General features: G+C 39.5%; 1 protein-coding gene across 2 annotated transcripts in view; it reads right to left on the bottom strand.

Moving 5' to 3' along the window:
* Window positions 1-6,372: 6,372 nt before the first annotated feature.
* CAMSAP2 (calmodulin regulated spectrin associated protein family member 2) overlaps window positions 6,373-18,704 on the bottom strand; it is a 154,672-nt gene continuing 142,340 nt past the window's right edge. The window contains exons 12-17 of one of the 2 annotated variants that reach the window (XM_049858407.1): window positions 15,865-16,001; window positions 15,162-15,382; window positions 13,824-13,923; window positions 11,738-11,853; window positions 10,009-10,127; window positions 6,373-9,352 (exon numbers count right to left, since the gene is read on the bottom strand). In XM_049858407.1, coding sequence (XP_049714364.1) covers window positions 9,047-9,352; window positions 10,009-10,127; window positions 11,738-11,853; window positions 13,824-13,923; window positions 15,162-15,382; window positions 15,865-16,001 — 999 coding nt within the window. In that variant the 3' untranslated portion in view covers window positions 6,373-9,046. The remainder of the gene's footprint in view (window positions 9,353-10,008; window positions 10,128-11,737; window positions 11,854-13,823; window positions 13,924-15,161; window positions 15,383-15,864; window positions 16,002-18,704) is intronic. The other variant, XM_049858408.1, reaches the window with a different exon arrangement.

Raw genomic sequence — 18,704 nt, 5'->3', positions numbered from 1 at the left:
GTCAAATTTGTTGCTTTTAGCAATTTCAAAGTTTAGAATGTTACTTTCTTTGATGATCTAAAAACATTCAAATCTATTCTTAAAAAATGATTTTTCTATCTTGTCTTTTTAAATCTACATACTGTGTAATTTTTTTTTTCCAGATTTCTATCCAGGTTTTCTAACATCAATTATCAAATCTAAAATATTTTAAAACCTTGCTCTTAACCTTTGTGTTGTGATGTCTAATTTATTATATAAATTTCTTATGTCAGCGTGTCTGGTTCTGGTCAGTGAATAAACAGGGCAGATCGGATTATCAGTGGCAAACGCCTGGTTTAAAGATCCTCTTTACTCCTTGCAGGAAACCCTGGTGGCGTAGTGGTTAAGTGCTACAGCTGCTAACCAAAGGGTCGGCAGTTTGAACCCACCGGGTGCTCCTTGGAAACTCTATGGGACAGCTCCACTCTGTCATACAGGGTTGCTGTGAGTTGGAATCGACTTGACGGCACTGGGTTTGGGTTTTGGTTTTCTTTACTCCTTGATAGCTTCCTGATCCTGGGCTCCAGTTTCTCCATCTTAAAACAGGCATGATGATATTTATTAATAGGGGTGTTGAGAGGATCAAATTAGATACCCCTTGTGGGAGTCACATCCTCAGGCCGGGTCACAGCAGGGTTCAGTACCTGTTCTTCCTTCCCCACAGGCTCTCCCTGACATGCCCCGGGCACTCCACTCCACCCTGTTCCTGGCTTAGTAGCATCATGATGGATCTCTCTTGTGTTCGATTGTTTTGCTACTAGTCTCAGAGCTGCTTGCACTGCTGCTTCTCCCCTCAAAGACACAGTAAATGTTCTGGGAATGGCATTGGAAATTTACCAAGAGATAATCCCCACATGGGGGTCTTCAAGGCCTGACCACCACAGTTCACTGTGCCTCATGGTGAATTCCACGGTGTGACAGAATGAACGTTGTAGAGAAACTGCTGACAGGGCTGAGGCATAGGCAGACCGCATTATGTCAATTCGGTTGTGGCCGACAGGGAGGTTAACAGTAATGAGTCCTGAGCAGGAGGAAAACCCTGCCAAACCATGTCTCCTTACACATTATTGGAGAAGATGAGCTATAATGTACAAATAACTCTGACATAAGGCAGACTGTTCTGTGATCTCCTGCCTTGTATCAAAACCGGAGCAGATCAGCCTTCCTGAAGAAGAGGTGCACGGATTGTGTTTCCACGTCCTCTCCTGATAAATATGGAACTGGGGATGGGAATCCTCCCTTTTATTCAGTATTACTGACTGGCTACCAGGGTGGGGTGTCCCACAGGCCACACACCCCTGAGATGTTGAGGAGAATCTCCTGGTGTTCGGGGGAGGGAGAGGGTGGTAGAGGAAGGGGAAGAAGGTGGTGGCAGCAGCCATGACCCCAGCCTTGCAGCCTGACCACCTCAGGGGCCGGCTGGTACACACCAGGGAGGGGCCCCACCCTGGGTGCCAGAGGCCATGCAGAAAGTTTCAGATGTTCAATTATTTCAGAAGCTTTCAGGTACTAAATATGGGGTGTCTGGGAAAGGACCCCATCTGAGTCAGACTCAGCGTTCGGGCTCCAGCCCACACCACTGAGGGGATGACTCAATGTGAAAGCCTTGTAGCCTGCAGCTGTGTAATTGTCTCTAGGCCAGATCTACACCAGGCAGCACTATTGCCCCTTAGGAGGCCTGGGGGAGGGCGCCAGGGATGGGCAGGGAGGGTGGGGTGGAGGGGCGTAGCTTTCAAGGAATATGACTCCTATCCCTCCTCCACTGTAGGTTGCCACAGCTCTAGTTTTCTTTTAAAAGGTAAAAAACAAACCCACCAGAAACTTCAAAAGACAAGCAATAGGGAAGTCCCTTGATATAAAAATGGCCCCAGAATTTGTTTGGAAAGGAAGTAACATTTTTCTCTCTGTAGTAACTATTCTGCCCACAGACACTTTTAAACCAGGACTCGCCATTACTTTTCAGTGATTTCACAGAAAGTTCGTGTTGACCTCTAGTTGTGTGCAGCAGGAATTTGTCATTACTCCCTCTGCATTGGTGGGGGTTCCCCACAGGTCAGCGACACCTTAATCCCTAAGGTCACCTTCCATTCAAATTGACTCTGAACAGTCGTTCCTGCCGTGGGGCAAGGTACAGTTAATAGACACAAAGATGAATCTGACATGCTTCTTCCTCTCAAGCTTACACATTATTGGAGAAAAAAAAAAAAATTGGAGAAGATGAGCTATAATGTACAAATAACTCTGACATAAGGCAGACCGTTTTGTGATGTCCTGCCTTATACCAAAGCCGGAGCAAATCAGCCTTCCTGAAGAAGAGGTCCGTGTATAGGAACAGCATGAAAAACAGGAGCAAGAGCTTTAGTGGCCCCAAGCACTGAAGAGATTACCCCTCTGCACCCCACTCCCATGCTCTCTACAGCTCAGAGTAAAGACAATGATGAACTGTAAAATGAGTGTAAGAAACTGCCTATGGCTTGATTTTTTCATGACTACATTGATGAGTTACCTTGAAATGCCAACATTTTCTGAGTTCTGGGGTACCTACTGGGTATTTCAGAAACCCTGGTGGTGTAGTGGTGAAGTGCTATGGCTGCGAATCAAAAGGTCGGCAGTTTGAATCCACCAGCCGCTCCTTGGAAACTCTATGGGGCAGTTCCACTCAGTCCTATAGGGTCGCTATGAGTCAGAATTGACTCGACGGCAACAGGTTTGTTTTTTTTTTAATTGGGTATTTCCTAACCAGGTGTTCTGACTTTGGTGAAAAGTTGGGGCAAACCTTCGAAAGCTTTAAATGCTGATCTCAGGAGTGTGAGTTTTATACTCTAAGACACCACTGAGTTTTTGACTAGAGGGAATGACATGATGAAATCAGTGCTTTAGGAAAACTGAATAACAACTGGCCCAACAGTTTGGAGGGAGAATTGGAATTAGACCACTTGGAGGTGCCTGCAGAAATCTGACCAAGTTTTGGGTTTGGTTTTGAATCTTGGACAAGAATTGGACAGTCTTTTCACTTACTCATTTGACAAATATTTATTGAAGTACCTATTGTGTTTAGGCACTGATTATAAGGATAAAAAAATCTAGGCAAAAAACTCACTTCCTAAGGTACACAGATTTATCTGTAGTACTCCTAGTGTTCAGCCAGCCCACTGATGAGACCTTCACAGCTAATAGGAGACAAGAAAAGATAACCTAACCCACTGCCATCGAGTCGATTCTGACTCACAGTGACCCTATAGGGCAGAGTATAACTGCCCCATAGAGTTTCCAAGGAGTAGCTGGTAGATTCGAACTGCTGACCTTTTGGGTGGCAGCTAAACACTTAACCACTGTGCCACCAGGGCTCTCAATCGGAGGTAACAGAGTAGCAAAAGCAGTGCAACACAGATGCCTCTGGCTAAGAAAGTTGAGGATGCAGTTAACAGCTCTGTGACGGGGCAGTGGTGGCTCAGTGGTAGAATTCTCGGTCTCCATGTGGAAGACCTGGGTTCGATTCTTGGCCAACTTGCTATGATGCTGAGCAAGTTTTAGCAGAGCTTCCAGACAATGCCAGATTAGGAAGAAAGGCCTGGAGATCTACTTCCAGTCCCATGGATCAGAGAAGTCCAATCTGCAGCCAGTCACGGGGAGGGCAGAGCCCGGCAGCGGGGGCAGTTCATCCACTGTGCTCGGGGTCACGGCAGCCAACCACAGCTCTGAGGAACGCTTGCGATTGTGAAGTAGGTTGCCCTTAAGGTCGTATCACCAGACTTGATGTCTCCGTAATTCAAAATTCAGGAGTCTGAAGAAAACTAGGACATGGTATTCTACTGCAGTGTAAGATCGTGTGTTCTTTATGAAGTCAGTTTAAACAATACGACCTAGCACATGAACTTGCATAACGAACATGAACCTCTCACTGTTAACAAGGGCTTACCTGCCCTCTACTTTTCGTCCATCTCTCTGTTATAGCACGTAGCATGTCCGTGGTCTGTGAAGGTCTAGCTTCATCCCTCGCAAGGCTGTTAGTCCGCTGAGGGAAGAGAACTTATTTTTGTGACCCAGCCCACTGCATCTAAGAAAACTGCTGAATAAATCTAATCAATGTATTATCAGCGTTAATTTCTACCACTTTTGTGATTCCTCCTTTCTTCTGTCTTTATGAATCTAGATATACAAGAGTATGGGGCCAGTCTGATTGTAGCTCTGTTGTTACTGTGTTGATGCTGGTTGGAGTACCAGCAAGAGGCCAATATCTACTGTAACTGTGAGTTCTCGGTTTTCTGTCAATGGTGAAGACATTACTAGTTAGTACAACTGTGAGCCTTTACGTATTTTTTCCCACGACACCTACACCGAAGTGGGAAAGATTGCTTCCTGTGGCTCAGTGAAGGGGATCTGAAATCAGAAGGCTTTGATTCCAGTTGTGATTCTGCCACATATTAGCTCTGTGCACCTGGGACAGTCACTCAACCTGTAAAGCCCCCTCCCCCTCATCTGTGAAGTGCAGAGGTTAATGCTCACCTCTTCACAGGTGGTGGCAAGGGTTAAACCAGGAAGCACATCAAAGAATGTTTTACATTGTAAGGCAGTATTTAAGTGGATAGTTTCTATCTGTTTTGGGGTTGAGACCCACATTTCCTTTCTTACATAAACACGCAAACGCAGAAGTATGGATAACTGGGTGGGCCAGGAGTCACTGCCAACTGAATTGTAAACTATAGGCACTGTCACCTACACTTGGCCTTTAGCCCAGGGATGCTTCTGATACCAAAGGTGTCACTACACAGGCGCCTAGGAAGAAATGCCAGTCAACCTCCTTCATAAAAATCACTGAAAACCCTACGGAGCAGAGTTCTACAGTGACATGCATGAGTCGGGGTTGACTTGACAGCAACTGTTGTTGGTTACTGACGCAAGGCACAGATTCAACCACCTAAAACAATAAATTGTGGTTAAAAACAAAAAGAAAACCAAAACCCTTGCTGTCTGTTAAGGAGAACAAAATACATCAGTAGCTTAGGTACCATAGTGGTTTTGCTTATTAATACATTAAAAAAAAAATCCTAATTAGTTTTAAAACTTTTTTGTGAACTCATTTGCTTTTATCCTCTTCAATGGAAAGTAAAAGAAGTCAACACTCGCCCTTATTTTTCTGACATAAATACAAGTCAGTGTGGTTGTAAGTTACTTTTGTTATGAATACCACAGTGATATTAACACATGATATTAACTAATTCTTGTTGTCTAAGCACTTTGGAATGTTGAGATGCTAGAAGGCCCACAGAAGACTAAAACAAGATTCTGCATCTTATGTGAAGAACAGCTCTGACATACCAACCCGTGCACCACTCGCCATCAAAGTACACAAAACCATTTCTTTTGCTACTTTTTTAAAGCAGAACTGCCATTTAAAGAGATACAGAACTATTTTTAACTATCTGTACGCTTCTGAGGGATGACAGAATTTCATACTCTATAATCTAATTCCTGATTCCTAGGTCAAAACATTAGTGCTAAATTTCCTTCTCTTGAAGTTATTCTTTATTACCTCTCTGTGCAGGCAGGTTACAAAATAAAGATGTCTGTTCTCATTTACTACAGAATATTTTCCTCTGCCGGAGTTAAGAACTATCAAGTAGCCAGGCCAGGTAACACACACTGAAGTGTGTGAGCTCTAGGGTACCATGGTTTGTGTATACTTCTGTAATAACTGCCTGGGTCGTGTAGTCATTTATTTATTTAAGATTAAAGTGCTAGAAAATATTATGGAAGTGTAGCTCTGTTTTGAAGCTTGAGTATCCCATCAAAGGATCCCATGGAAGAGTTCCATGCCTATGCCTGGCAACTATAGATGTTTCTTCAGGTATGTAATTAGGTGTAAGGATTTTTTTGGGGGGGACAGGGGGAGTGTTTTGTTATTAGAAGATCTTTTTTTCTCCTAACTTCTGTGATCTGAACGAACAGAAATCAGCAAAGTAAAAGTGAAATGAATGGAATAATGGTCCAGAACTGGCTTCCCATGGCTACTGTAGATTAGTGGGTTCACTGGCCATTCAAGTTCAAAGGCACAGAATGTTAATTCTGGCACATTAATTCACCAAAAGATATTGAATTAATACGGTCAAGATTAATACAAAATGAGCACAAACATTTATACACCACATTATGCAGATTGTCTTAGCTAAGCATAGAAAGTAACACTTTTTAACACTGCCTTAAGGCGGTATTGAGACATCTAATATTACTAATAGTTGCTTCTTATAAATATGAATGTTCAAACTATTAAATTTAAAAATAGGTTAAGAGGCAGGAAAACTGTGAGTTCTCCCAAGCTGAAACAATTTTACCAAAAACAAAAACATTTTATTCAAGAAACACAGAAAAGGAGATATTTGGTGCCATGCTTTTATTCAAATGAAAGGGGAAAAACTACACTGTACCAGGAAATAGCAAATATGACAGGAATTTACAGCAGAGCATCTTCAAAAGCCTGTAAGCGACGCTCTGGAGTGGACAGTAAGCACACCATACACTGTACGTGGTCCAGTAGTGTCCACGAAACCATAATTAAATAGCTGCAGTTGGCTTTCAACAACCAAATAAAAACTGTAACAGTCATTCTACAACAAAAACGAAAACACTGAGAGGAATTAAAAGCTTCCCAAAGCTGTGTCAGTGGCAGAATCTGACAGTTTGTACTGGTAACCATGACAAGTGTTTGGCAAGTTTCATAATTATCATCATCATAACTTGACCTCCAAAGATGAAAGCACCAGTGGGTTTCAGTAAGGTTGATGAAAATCCCCAGACTTTATGAAATGGCATAATTTTAATTTGTATAATTTTTAAAGCATAATTCCAATGAAAGCTGTAACAAAAAAAATCTGCAGACTTGAAGAAATATATCCATATTTTTTCTGCATTAATAATCTTATAGTGAGAGCAATGAACTTCTGTGGCAATATTCACATTCTACCTTTAGATACTACAGACATTTAATTCAACTGTTGGACACACATTAGTAATTTAAGAATAAATGGTGGTCCCACCTAGTTTTGAATAGTTCCTTCATTGTCTTGTATCCATTTTTCTCTTTATTTAATAGCCAAGTAATATCATAAAGAAGGTTGCTTTGATATGGGAAACTTAAGTGATTGGAAAGAACAAATTTAATCATGTAAAATGCTTATTACTTTTTTTGACTATTCAACACATTTTGATTAGGTTTGTTTACTATTTTTTTAAACTAGTTTTAATTTAATCATGTATTTGACAATCATTTCCTTCTAATTGTGATAGAAATTGTTGTCTTAAAGGTAAAATGTGCCATTTCCCGTTTTAATATTTATATATTATATACATAATATGTATACACTTAAAATATAAGAGTTACATATCCTGGTCTCTTACATGCAAACAGTAGGTCACAAATAGTTTTGAGCTACACATACATCTTGCACAGGTATTGGAAAAAAATCTGTGCAATTTTTTTTACAGTTTTAACAAATATACATAAATATAAGAACATAAATTACAGTAAAATATGGACAGCATTTGAGAAAGTATTGATAACCCAGATGCACTGATGCCTAAAGGGCTTATAATAATAGAAAAGTACAGTTCAGGGACATCTCATTCCTACTCTTCTTTTAAAATAAGTAAATACATCAGATGAGACGTTAGTTATCTCTCTCAACCACTCATTTAGAGAAACGTATATATTTTAGTCTCTACTTCCCATGAAAGAAAACAAACTAAGCATCTTGCTTATGATACAATACTGTCTCTTTCCCCCTACGTTACACAGTTGTCACAACACTGAAACATAACAGGGTCACATAATCATTCAAGTCTTTTCCTGAGAATGAAGTTTTTCCCCAACTAACCCTCTGGTATACGTTGTTGAAGGAAGAAAAATCACAGAAAGGAGATTTCAAGATTTCTAAGCTGTTCCACTTGAGAAGGATTAAAAAGAAGAAGAAGAAGAACTCAAAGTAAGTAAAATAATGTGAAGCTATTTTAAAATTAAAATGTAGCCCTTTGTACATGTTTAAAAATTCTAAATATAATTTTCCTATCAGTTATAAATATAATGTAAAGACCTCTTGAGAACTTGTAGCAGGAAGTCCTACATCTTCAGTTTGAAAGACTACTCTCAAGTGTCATTCACTTCTGCCGGCTTATAAAGTGACTTACTTTAAAAGATATAGAAAGCCTTTTTTGTTAAAAGAACAATCTAAATTATTCTGAGTTGGCCAGAAGTGGTATAAAAACAGCACTGATTTAATCAGCAACTTCTTAGAACATATTCTTGGTTAAAACTGACATGGTTTAAAGCAAACCTACTAGCAGCTCTTTACAACACCTCCTTTATGTAGCAGAGAAATGTTAATACTTGAGTGAATAATAAATACAGAACTGTAAATACTTAGCAGGATAATTTTGGCAAATGCCTTAGCATTGTTAAAACATGAGGATTATTGTAAATCTGAACACTAGTGTTTCTCTGAGCATCGTAAGAAAGGTGCCAGTTACCTCTGAAGGTGTATTTCCTACTCTCGTGATCTCCACATTAAACAAACACAAAGGTATCTTAGAATAAACCCCAGGGGAGGAGAATAGCAAAATAAACCATCTGAAGACAAGCATGTACACGAAAAGGTTTAAAAAAAAAAAAAAAAGGCAACAAATAAAACACATAATTTGAAATCTTAGCCATATTTCAACGGTAAGTCCAACTAGTACAGATGAAAATTCAGTGCTTCAACATATCTTGTTTCAAGCAGATGAACCTGATTAACTGTACAAATCTCCGTTTGTGAATCAAAACACTTCCTTCATCACTTGGACTTATCACCTAAGTGAGAATCTTCCACACTCCAAAATACTGTGGTTGACATTCCAGTTGTTCATGACAACAGAGCTTAATGTCCAGTTTAATGAATGTAAGTCTTGTTGGCAATTAGAAAGATTTTCTACAGGCGGGAAAGATGAAGTGCAAATTTATCATGAATGTTCTGAAGCGTGTATTTCACAACTCCTATGCCTTAGTGGGCAGAAGTTTTTTGGGTGTTACTGGTCTCTTGGTCTGCCACAAATGGCTGTGAATGGTAATTGCATCAACACTGGCGGATAACGTTTTAGCAGGTATGTGGCTAAACTGTTTCCTGTCGGAGTTATACTTGTAAAGGCCCTCAATCATTTTTTTAGTGATAGATTTAGGGCCTATCCCTGTCAGTTTACTGATTTCTTCAGTTTCTGGGCAGTAAGTGTACAAAGACCTGAACTGGCAGCCTGAATCCCGGAACAAGATTAAGAAGTTGTTGGCATCTGACTTCTCCATTTCCTTTGGAATAAAAACCAAAACAAAATGACAACAAAAAATACTTTCAAACATTTTGCTGAGTGAAGTTTACACAATTGTGTTACATTTCTTAGTCAAATTTTACATGACATTTACTTTAAAATATAAATTCTTAATAGTCAAAATAAGAGGCATATTATAAAAATAGAGCAAGCTTTAAGTTAAAAATGTATGCAAACACCTTACCATTGGCTAGTGGGTCTATTGGTTCTGTATGGATATAACAATCCTGTAGGAAACTGTTAAAGCTATGAAGTATCTGCTCAGTCTTGATCTTAGCCAAAGTATGTTTAACATTAACAACTAGGCACTGCTTACCTCCTTTGCTAATGGAGCTTCATTTTCAGAAGAAAGTTGTTATCTACATTTATGAAACGTGAGTGAATATGGACAAGAAGGTAGTATTTCTAGATCACCTAAGTTTATTCCCAGTCTTTTAATTAAATCTTCAGTCTCTCAGAACCCAGTGTGAAGGTAAACTAAATCTAAGAATTTAAACGTCTGCGTTCAGATCTTTTAGAAGCTGTTGAAATTCTAGGGGCTCCACAACGAGTATTTTCTTTGAACTGATAGAGAAGACAAGACTCTGACGGTTTTAGAATGATGCCAGATTTAATTTCTCATGAAAACATGCTTACCTCTAGTATTTTTTTCTTCTGCCCTTCGTTCACTTTTCCAGCCAAACAGCAATGAGCTAAAGCATTTTGTATTATGTGCTTATTGGATTTTGCACTGGGTTCTTTGTAGAGCTTTGGTCCTGCAGTAAGGATTTAACAATAGTAACAAAAACAACATTCCTACCTCAGAAATAGTACTATCTTCGAGTAAGATAATTGTTCCTACACGGATGAGACACTGTAACAGAAAACCAAACTCTGTACTAGGAAACTTCCAACCATACTCTGCATACCACTCCATCAGAGGAGCTTTTTATCCACACGGGGAAATCTTGAGGATGTTTCTATGGCCTTCTGAGGCTGCCCTGTGACAGCAGTTTTAGAAGCCAGATACAGCTACAATTAACACTGTCTGACATAAGCCATTAAAAAGATGAGAAAAGGGCTCATATTTTTCTTCTCTACACCTCTGGTTTTTTGTTTATTTTTATCATTTCTTTCATCGCTGGCACTCTTTGGTCAGTGAAACCACAGAAGCACTTTTTGCCATTTACAGTCCTCTTCCTGCTTCAAACTTACTAAACCTGTCCTGGGAGGTGAGGGCTCTGACATACTTTCAGTAGTGTACTGGTAAGCTGGTTCTCTTGCGGGGGGATGAGGGGGAGCCCCTGATTTGTATCATTTATCAACTTCTATGGTGTAAATACTCCCATGAGGGCTATTTTCAACGTACCAATGATTGGACAGCTTGCAAAATTCTTGAAAATTTAACAACTGGTTCAAGGGCTGGTACTACTTGGTTCTAGCACACCACTGCAACTCTGCAACTCCATTATATAAAACAGCACTTGGCAGATGGGTTAATGAGTGATTGTTAAACTGAACTAATGAGGATGAGCTGAGGGAATAACGCAGGAACACTGTCCAATCCCAGGCCTCAATGGCTGTCAGTCTGACTCCAGGAGGCAGTGTGAAAAGCCACAGAGTGAAGGCTACATGGACAGTCTCTAACAAGTTCCAGCCTCTTCAGGCCTTTATAGGGCCTCCACTGTCGCTGGCTCGCAGGGGGATGGAGGCAATCCCCCTTTCCCCATCTTTTTCTCTTGTGCCTTTTCATTTCACCTCTCAAAATGTCCTGTCATCTCTCTAGGAGCATCCTTACCTACACGCTCTTCTTTCATTTGCTTTTGTGTCAAAAACACCTACCCAAACAGAGGCTAGCAAAGACCCTGGTGTGGACACGTGAGGCTGGGCACTCTCCTAGATCTGGGGAATTCTTCTCTCTCTTAGAGCCTCTTAATACTTATCAATGATGCACAACTCCACACGCCAGAAATCCCAATGTTGGGGACAAGACTTTGTGGATTCTTTTTTTCTCTGTACTTAGGATCTATGCATTGCTGACAGAACCTCTCCAAAACTTTCTTCAGACTCCAACTACAATACAGAAATGGCTAACATTTTTAAGACAGAAGGAGAGAAGTAGAGGAATGAGCTGTTAGTAGTGTGACTAATTTTGTTGAGAAAACTATTTCAAGTCATCTGAGACAAGCCACCACTTCCCTAAGTGGAGCTGTGTCACTGAAACGGGCCTACCTGAAAGTGACCACCTGTGTTCACTCTTCTGGCTCAGACTCTCTGGTGTTTACCAAGAGGTGAGCCAATGAAACTTTCTTTACTACCTATATCTATTCTCAGTAAGAGTGTTAAATTCAACTGTTACCCTAAATATGTACAGACAGACACTAACCTGTGTACTCTGTTCCAGAAGCCACCGAAGAAGTTGTTGATGCATTTTCCCAGTCTTTTTCTCCATTTCGACTGCCACAACGACTTGGAGATAAGAAGCCTTCTACTGACTCTGACCTAAATAGTAAATAGAATTTTTTTTTCTTTTGTTCATATCGTCATCGTTTCTTCTTTTTTAAACTGTGCTTTAGATGAAGGTTTACAGAGCAAATTAGTTTCTCATTAAGCAACTAATACACATATTGTTTTTTGACACAGGTTGCCAACCCTGTGACTGTCAACACTCTCCCCTTCCCGACCCTGGGTTCCTCATTTCCATTTATCCAGCTTTCCTGTCCCCTCCTGCCTTCTTGTTTTTGCCCCTTGGCTGGTGTGCCCATTTAGTCTCATATATATGGCTGAGCTACATGTATTATTGTTTTATGGGCTTTTCTTAAAAGAGTATCTGGGGGCCATACGCTGGGGTTTCTCCAGTCTCTCTCAGACCAGTAAGTCTGGTCTTTTTTTGTGAGTTGAATTTTGTTCTACATTTTTCTCCACTCTGTCTGGGACCCTCTATTGTGATCCCTGTCAGAGCAGTCAGTGGTGGTAGCCAGGCACCATCTAGTTGTACTGGACTCAGGCTGGTGGAGGCTGTGGGAGTTGGGGTCCATGAGTCCTTTGGATTAATCTTTTCCTTGTGTCTTTGGTTTTCTTCATTCTCCCTTGCTCCAGACAGTTTGGGACCAGTGGAGTATCTTAGATGGCTGCTCACAAGCTTTTAAGACCCCGATGCTACTCACCAAAGTAGGATGTAGAACATTTTCTTTATAAGCTATGTTATGCCAATTGAGCTAGATGTCCTCTGAGACCATGGTCTCCAGCCCTCACCCCAGTAATTTGGTTCTTCAGGTAGTCTGGATATGTCTATGAAGCTTCTACAACTTTGCCTTGGTCAAGTTGTGCTGACTTCCCCAGTACTGTATACTATCTTACCCTTCACCAAAGTTACCACTTATCTATCATCTAGTTAGTATTTTTCACTCTCCATTTTTCCCCTCCCTTGTAATAGAATATTTTTCTTCTGAAACAAAGAACGTTTGGGGGCCAGGAGAGTATATGTGAAAGCACCAACAAAATTATCCTAGATGCTTAAAAATAAAAAGATGGTGATAACTTCATTTGTCTTATTGATAACTATACATCCATGTGCCTAGAGCATAGTAAAACTAAAAACCAAACCCACTGTCATCAAGTTGATTCCTACTCATAGCAACCCTGTAGTACAGAGTAGAACTGCCCCATAGGGTTTCCAAGGCTGTAATCTTTTTGGAAGCAGACTGCCACATCTTTCTCCAAGAAACAGCTGGTGGGTTTGAATCACCAACCTGTGGGTTAGCAGCCAAGCACTTAACCACTGCACCACCAGGGCTCCATGGAACATAGTAGATACTTCAAAATATTTGTTGAATGAACGAATAAAATCCTTTTCCATATGAAAATGGACAATTAATGCAATAGGATGGGAGTACAAAGATTCGAACTCTGAGCTGATAACTGCCACTAGATACATTCTTTTTGATTTGGATATTAGTGTAAGATGATGCAACGCTGGCTTTTAGCTGCTAATCTACATAGGAAGAGAGTACAAAAGAGATCTTCCCTAAGTTATAGGCCATGTACTCGGAATTATTCAACAGTGAAAAATACCCTTTATGTTCATGAGAAAGAAGCTACAGGCCAGCGCTACATAGATGACGCACTTTCTATTTCTATAGACCATGATTTCATCACAATCATGTTGGCAATCACTGATGCACAATTACTGTTAATATTTCAAGGTTATAAAAAGTATCTCGATGACAATAATTCCAAAATTCTAAAAGATAAAAATAGTAAAAGATTAATAAACTATGCTAGTCTTCCTCTTTATACAACTTCTTTTAACAGAAACTCAAACAATTCTAGTCAGCAAAACTTAAAAAAAAATTTTTATTATGATTCACAATTATAAAATATTTTAAAAAAAAGATTTTTTACTTAGAATTCTGTATAATTTCGGGTACCATATTCTTTTCCATGAAAAGTGTTCATAAGGTGTGGATTACCTTGGTGTCCTCTTGCCTGAATGCATGCTCTCATTATCGCCCGTGTTCAGTGATGCCAAAGAAAGGCTAGAGACTGAAAAAACACGATAAATTCGTGACCCTGAATAAAAACAAAATTAGAAATTTAAAAGGAGCAACTAGCAAAGAGTCTGTTCATTAGATAACACCAGCATATAAAAATTGAATTTCTGTAGGTTTTCTTTTTTCTTTACTCTTAATCTAAACACATAATATGCTTGCATGCATATATACATAAATTTATTTACAATTAGTCAGGAACCTATTTTTAAGAAACAATGATAAAACTAACTTGCTATTAGGATTTATCCCAAAAAGAAAGTGCTAATATGAGACATGAAACTGTAAGCCTAAAGGAAAAAAAAGTACAAAAAGAAAATTAGCAAAAGAAATTAACAAAAAATATAAGATATATATCTTATAAGATATAAGATATATATTTTAATGCATAGGTGAAAAACTAATAGTATTAATTTCAGCCAATATCGGGTATCAAAAAGTTTCACTAACTAGAAAAGGCAGAGTTCTATTTAAACAATGTTATATTATTTTTTCCTCAGCTTTAGAATAACTACAGGAATTCTCTAAAATTTTCCATGGCATTTTGTCTTAAAACAAAAATAAAAAAACAAAGATTTTTTTGAGAAGTATGCATGTTGAATTATATATATATATACACACACACCCCCATACTCAGTGCCGTCGATACATATACACTCTCAACTGTAACAACAACAACAAAAAAAACACACCAAACCCATTGCCATTGAGTCAATTCTGACTCATAGTGACCCCACAGGACTGAGGAGAACTGCCCCACAGGGTTTCCAAGGAGGAGCTGGTGGAGTCGAGCTGCCAGCCTTTTGGTTAGCAGCTGAATGCTTAACCACTGTGCAACCAGGTTAAGTAATATTTGGATTTTACCATTTCTATCCTAAAGGAGGGTCTCCTGAACTTTTGGTCTTATACTCCTTATTATACTGACATGTTTCGTCTATTTTTCATGCACACAAAATTTCTCATTAAATGTACAAATGTGTGAAGGGTAGTTAGTAATTCAGGGAGATTATATCTGAAAGCAGAGTTCCCTAATAGGTTAGTATTTATATTGGATTTTTAGCATTCACATTTGTTCTACTGAATATATGCATGCACACATAATACACTTAAGTCGTTTGCTCATTTTGGTTTTCCAAATTAGAAGCATGCATATTCTCAAATTGTGTATCCAATTTAGCAGATCAAAGCACAATCACGTTAGTAGGACATACCAAGCTGGTGTTTTTTCATGAACAGACTCTTCATAATAAGTGGTGTTACCTGGAGGACCTTTTATTGGTGTTTTGGGGGATTCGATATGATCTCTGTGAATAGATTTTGGGCGCTGTTTTTTTTGTTTTGCTACTTGAGGCCGGGGTTTAATTACTGTATCCATATCTTCCATGAGTTTCAGTTGTTTTCGCCTCATATATTCTTGCCTAATAAATTCTCTGCGCGCTCTCTCGTCTTCTTTCTTTTGACGTTCTTCCTCAGTTTTACGCCTAAGAAACCAAATGGTTAAATTTCTCATTCTGTACACCAGAGACAAAAACACACATTGGAAAGAGTACATATTTGAGGTGAGAAGGGAGCCTTATTATATTCCAGCACCCTGGGAAAAATATAGGTCATCTAAAAAGTACTTATTGAGATAATTTAGGTCATTTAAAAAAAGAAAATATATAATCCAGTGAAATTATTTTAAATTCAATATTTCTGGAGAACTTTACTTTGAAGTACCTCAAACTTAGGATCAAAATAGACAATTAGGCAATAACCTTGGGAAAATAAATAAACTTCCAAAAAGCACCAAGAATCTGCATTAATTCATTTGTCTGTAGATACTTCAAATGTCTCTAAAAAAAATCTGTTCCTAAAGACAATTAATGAGAAGCTGCCTCCTGCAGCACAGACCCGTGTTTTCTCAATACGCCTGTGTATCGTCAGTGCCGAGGTCTGGAACCGACATCACAATTTCCTTTACCTTGTCTCTTCCTTCTTATGCTCCATTTCTGCTTCCAGCTGTTGTTTCCGAAGCTGGGTTTCTTTTTCTCTTCTTAATCGTTTCTCCAACAAAGCTGCCCGTTTCATTGCCATATCATTCTCTGCTTTTTGATCATCCTAAGGGTGAATTTCATTAAAAAAAACAAAACATTTTAGGTAACAATATTCTCATTTTCAGTGATTGGGGTCACATTTAGAGGTAACTCTTACAACTGAAAAACTGAACTATTTATTCATACTTATTCCAACCTGACCAAATATGGACATATTCCACTAATCATTAAGGAAGAACTGAATTAATGTGGCAACAGTTCTGTCAAGCAGCAGAAAACACTTATATTTATTTCATTCCACTATTTGAAAAACCTAAGAAATTTGAAAAGAACAACCATGAGAAGAAAAAAAGTAGTTTTCCCTTAGTTTTTAAAACTGCATATAAATTATATCTAGAATACATGTTCAACAGCAAAAACTCAGGTAAAATTACCAAAAAATCAGCCACCCAGTTGTACCACATAAATGCAACTACTGCTGATTTTTTTTAAAGGTGAGGCTCTGAAAGCTTGCTTGATAAGTTCTGAACTATCCTGAAGGTTTTTCCTTTGAAGAGGTTTGTCCTTTGATGGGCATAATTACATTCCTCTTCTATGGTACTTTCCCTCTGAGAGCTGGTTCATCATCAGTAGGCCACCTGGGTCTGCCCTAGTTTCTACCTGAATTCTTAGGGACAGCCCCAGTTCTCACAGCGCTTCCAAAATGCTTCAGAACTCAGCAAAGTACAAAACTATGGGACCTGCTTTTTTTTTTTTAATGATTAATTATCAAATACAACTACAAATGCAAGAGCAGCAGCAGGCAAGATAGGTAACTGGGACCTCATAAAAATGAAATACTTATGCTTACCGAAAGTCTTTATTAAAAGAATAAAAAGACAACCTACAGACTGGGAAAAAATCTTCGGGAACGACATCTGATAAGGGTCTAATCTCTAAAATACATAGAAAACTTCAGCAACAAAAAGACAAACAACCCAACTTAAAAAATGGACAAAAGACCATCACACCCTGACATTACTGACACTGATAATAATAATAATAAAAACAAATGGTGGATAGGTTGTGGGGAGACTGGAACACTTTATGCACTGCTGGTGGGAATGTAAAATAGTACAACCACTATGGAAAACAATTTGGCACCTCCTTAAAAAGCTAGAAATAGAAATAACATATGATCCCCAGCAATCCCATCCTAGGAATATATCCTAAAGAAACAAGAGCCATCGCACAAATAGACATATGCACAACCATGTTCACTGCAGCATTATTCACAACAGCAAAATGACAGAAACAACCTAAGTGCCCATCAACAGGATAAACAAATTATGGTACATACACACAATGGAATACTATGCAACAATAAAGAACAATGACGAATCTGTGAAATATCTCACAACACAGATGAATCTGCATGGCATTAAGCTGAGGGAAATAAGTCAATCACAAAAGGACAAATATTGTATGAGACCACTGTTATAAAAACTCAAGAAAAGTTTTACACACAGAAAAAAACGATCTTTGATGGTTACGTGGAGGGGAGGTATCATGGATTGAATTGTGTTCCCCAAAAATATATGTTAACTTGGTTAGGCCATGACTCCCAGCATTATGTGGTTGTCCTCTATTTTGTGATTATAGTTTTATGTTAGAGAGAATTAGGGTGGAATTGTAACACCCTTACCAAGGTCATATCCCTGATCCGATATAAAGGGAGTTTCCCTGGGGTGTGGCCTGCACCACCTTTTATCTCTCAAGAGATAAAAAGGACAGGGAAGTGAGCAGGGAGGGGGGATCTCATACCACCGAGAAAGCAGTTGTGGCAGCAGTGTGTGTCCTTTGGACCTGGGGTTCCTGCATGGAGAAGCCCCTAGTCTGGGGGAAAATTGATGAGAAGGCCAACAGAGAGAGAAAGCCTTCCCCTGGAGCTGATGCCCTGAAATTTAGACTTTTAGCCCACCTTACTGTGAGGAAATAAACTTCTCTCAAAGTGTTAACTTTGGTGAAGAGAAAGACAACATACAATATAAGAGAAGTCAGCACAACTTGACCAAAGCAAAGTCACAGAAGCTTCCTAGACACAGCCAAACACCTTGAGGGGCCAAGTTGTTGAGGCTGCGGGCTGGGGACCATGGTCTCGGGGGGCATCTAGATCGACTGCCATAATACAGTTCATAAAGAAAATATTCTACATCCTCCTTTGGTGAGTGTAGTGTCTGGGGTCTTAAAAGCTTGCGAACAACCATCTAAGATACATCTATTGGTCCCATCCTGTCTGGAGCAAAGAAGAATGAAGAAAACCAAAGGCACACGGAAAATATTAGTCCAAAGGACTAATGGACCACATGAACCACAGCCTCCACCAGCCTGAGCCCAGAAGAACTAGATGGTGCTCAGCTACTATTACCTACTGCTGACAGGGATCACAATAGAGGATCCTGGACACAGCAGGAGACAAATGTAGAACAAAATATAAATTCACTCACACACACACACACACACACACACACACACACACACACACACACACACACACACACACACACACACACACACACACACACACACACACACACACACACACACACACACACACACACACACACACACACACACACACACACACACACACACACACACACACACACACACACACACACACACACACACACACACACACACACACACACACACACACACACACACACACACACACACACACACACACACACACACACACACCTGACAGAGACTGGGTGGAGCAACC

The sequence above is a fragment of the Elephas maximus genome, chromosome 18 (assembly GCF_024166365.1).
Source record: "Elephas maximus indicus isolate mEleMax1 chromosome 18, mEleMax1 primary haplotype, whole genome shotgun sequence".
Lineage (NCBI taxonomy): Eukaryota > Metazoa > Chordata > Mammalia > Proboscidea > Elephantidae > Elephas > Elephas maximus.
The sequence above is the reverse complement of the archived record's forward strand: the minus strand, read 5'-3'. Positions and strand labels throughout refer to the sequence as shown.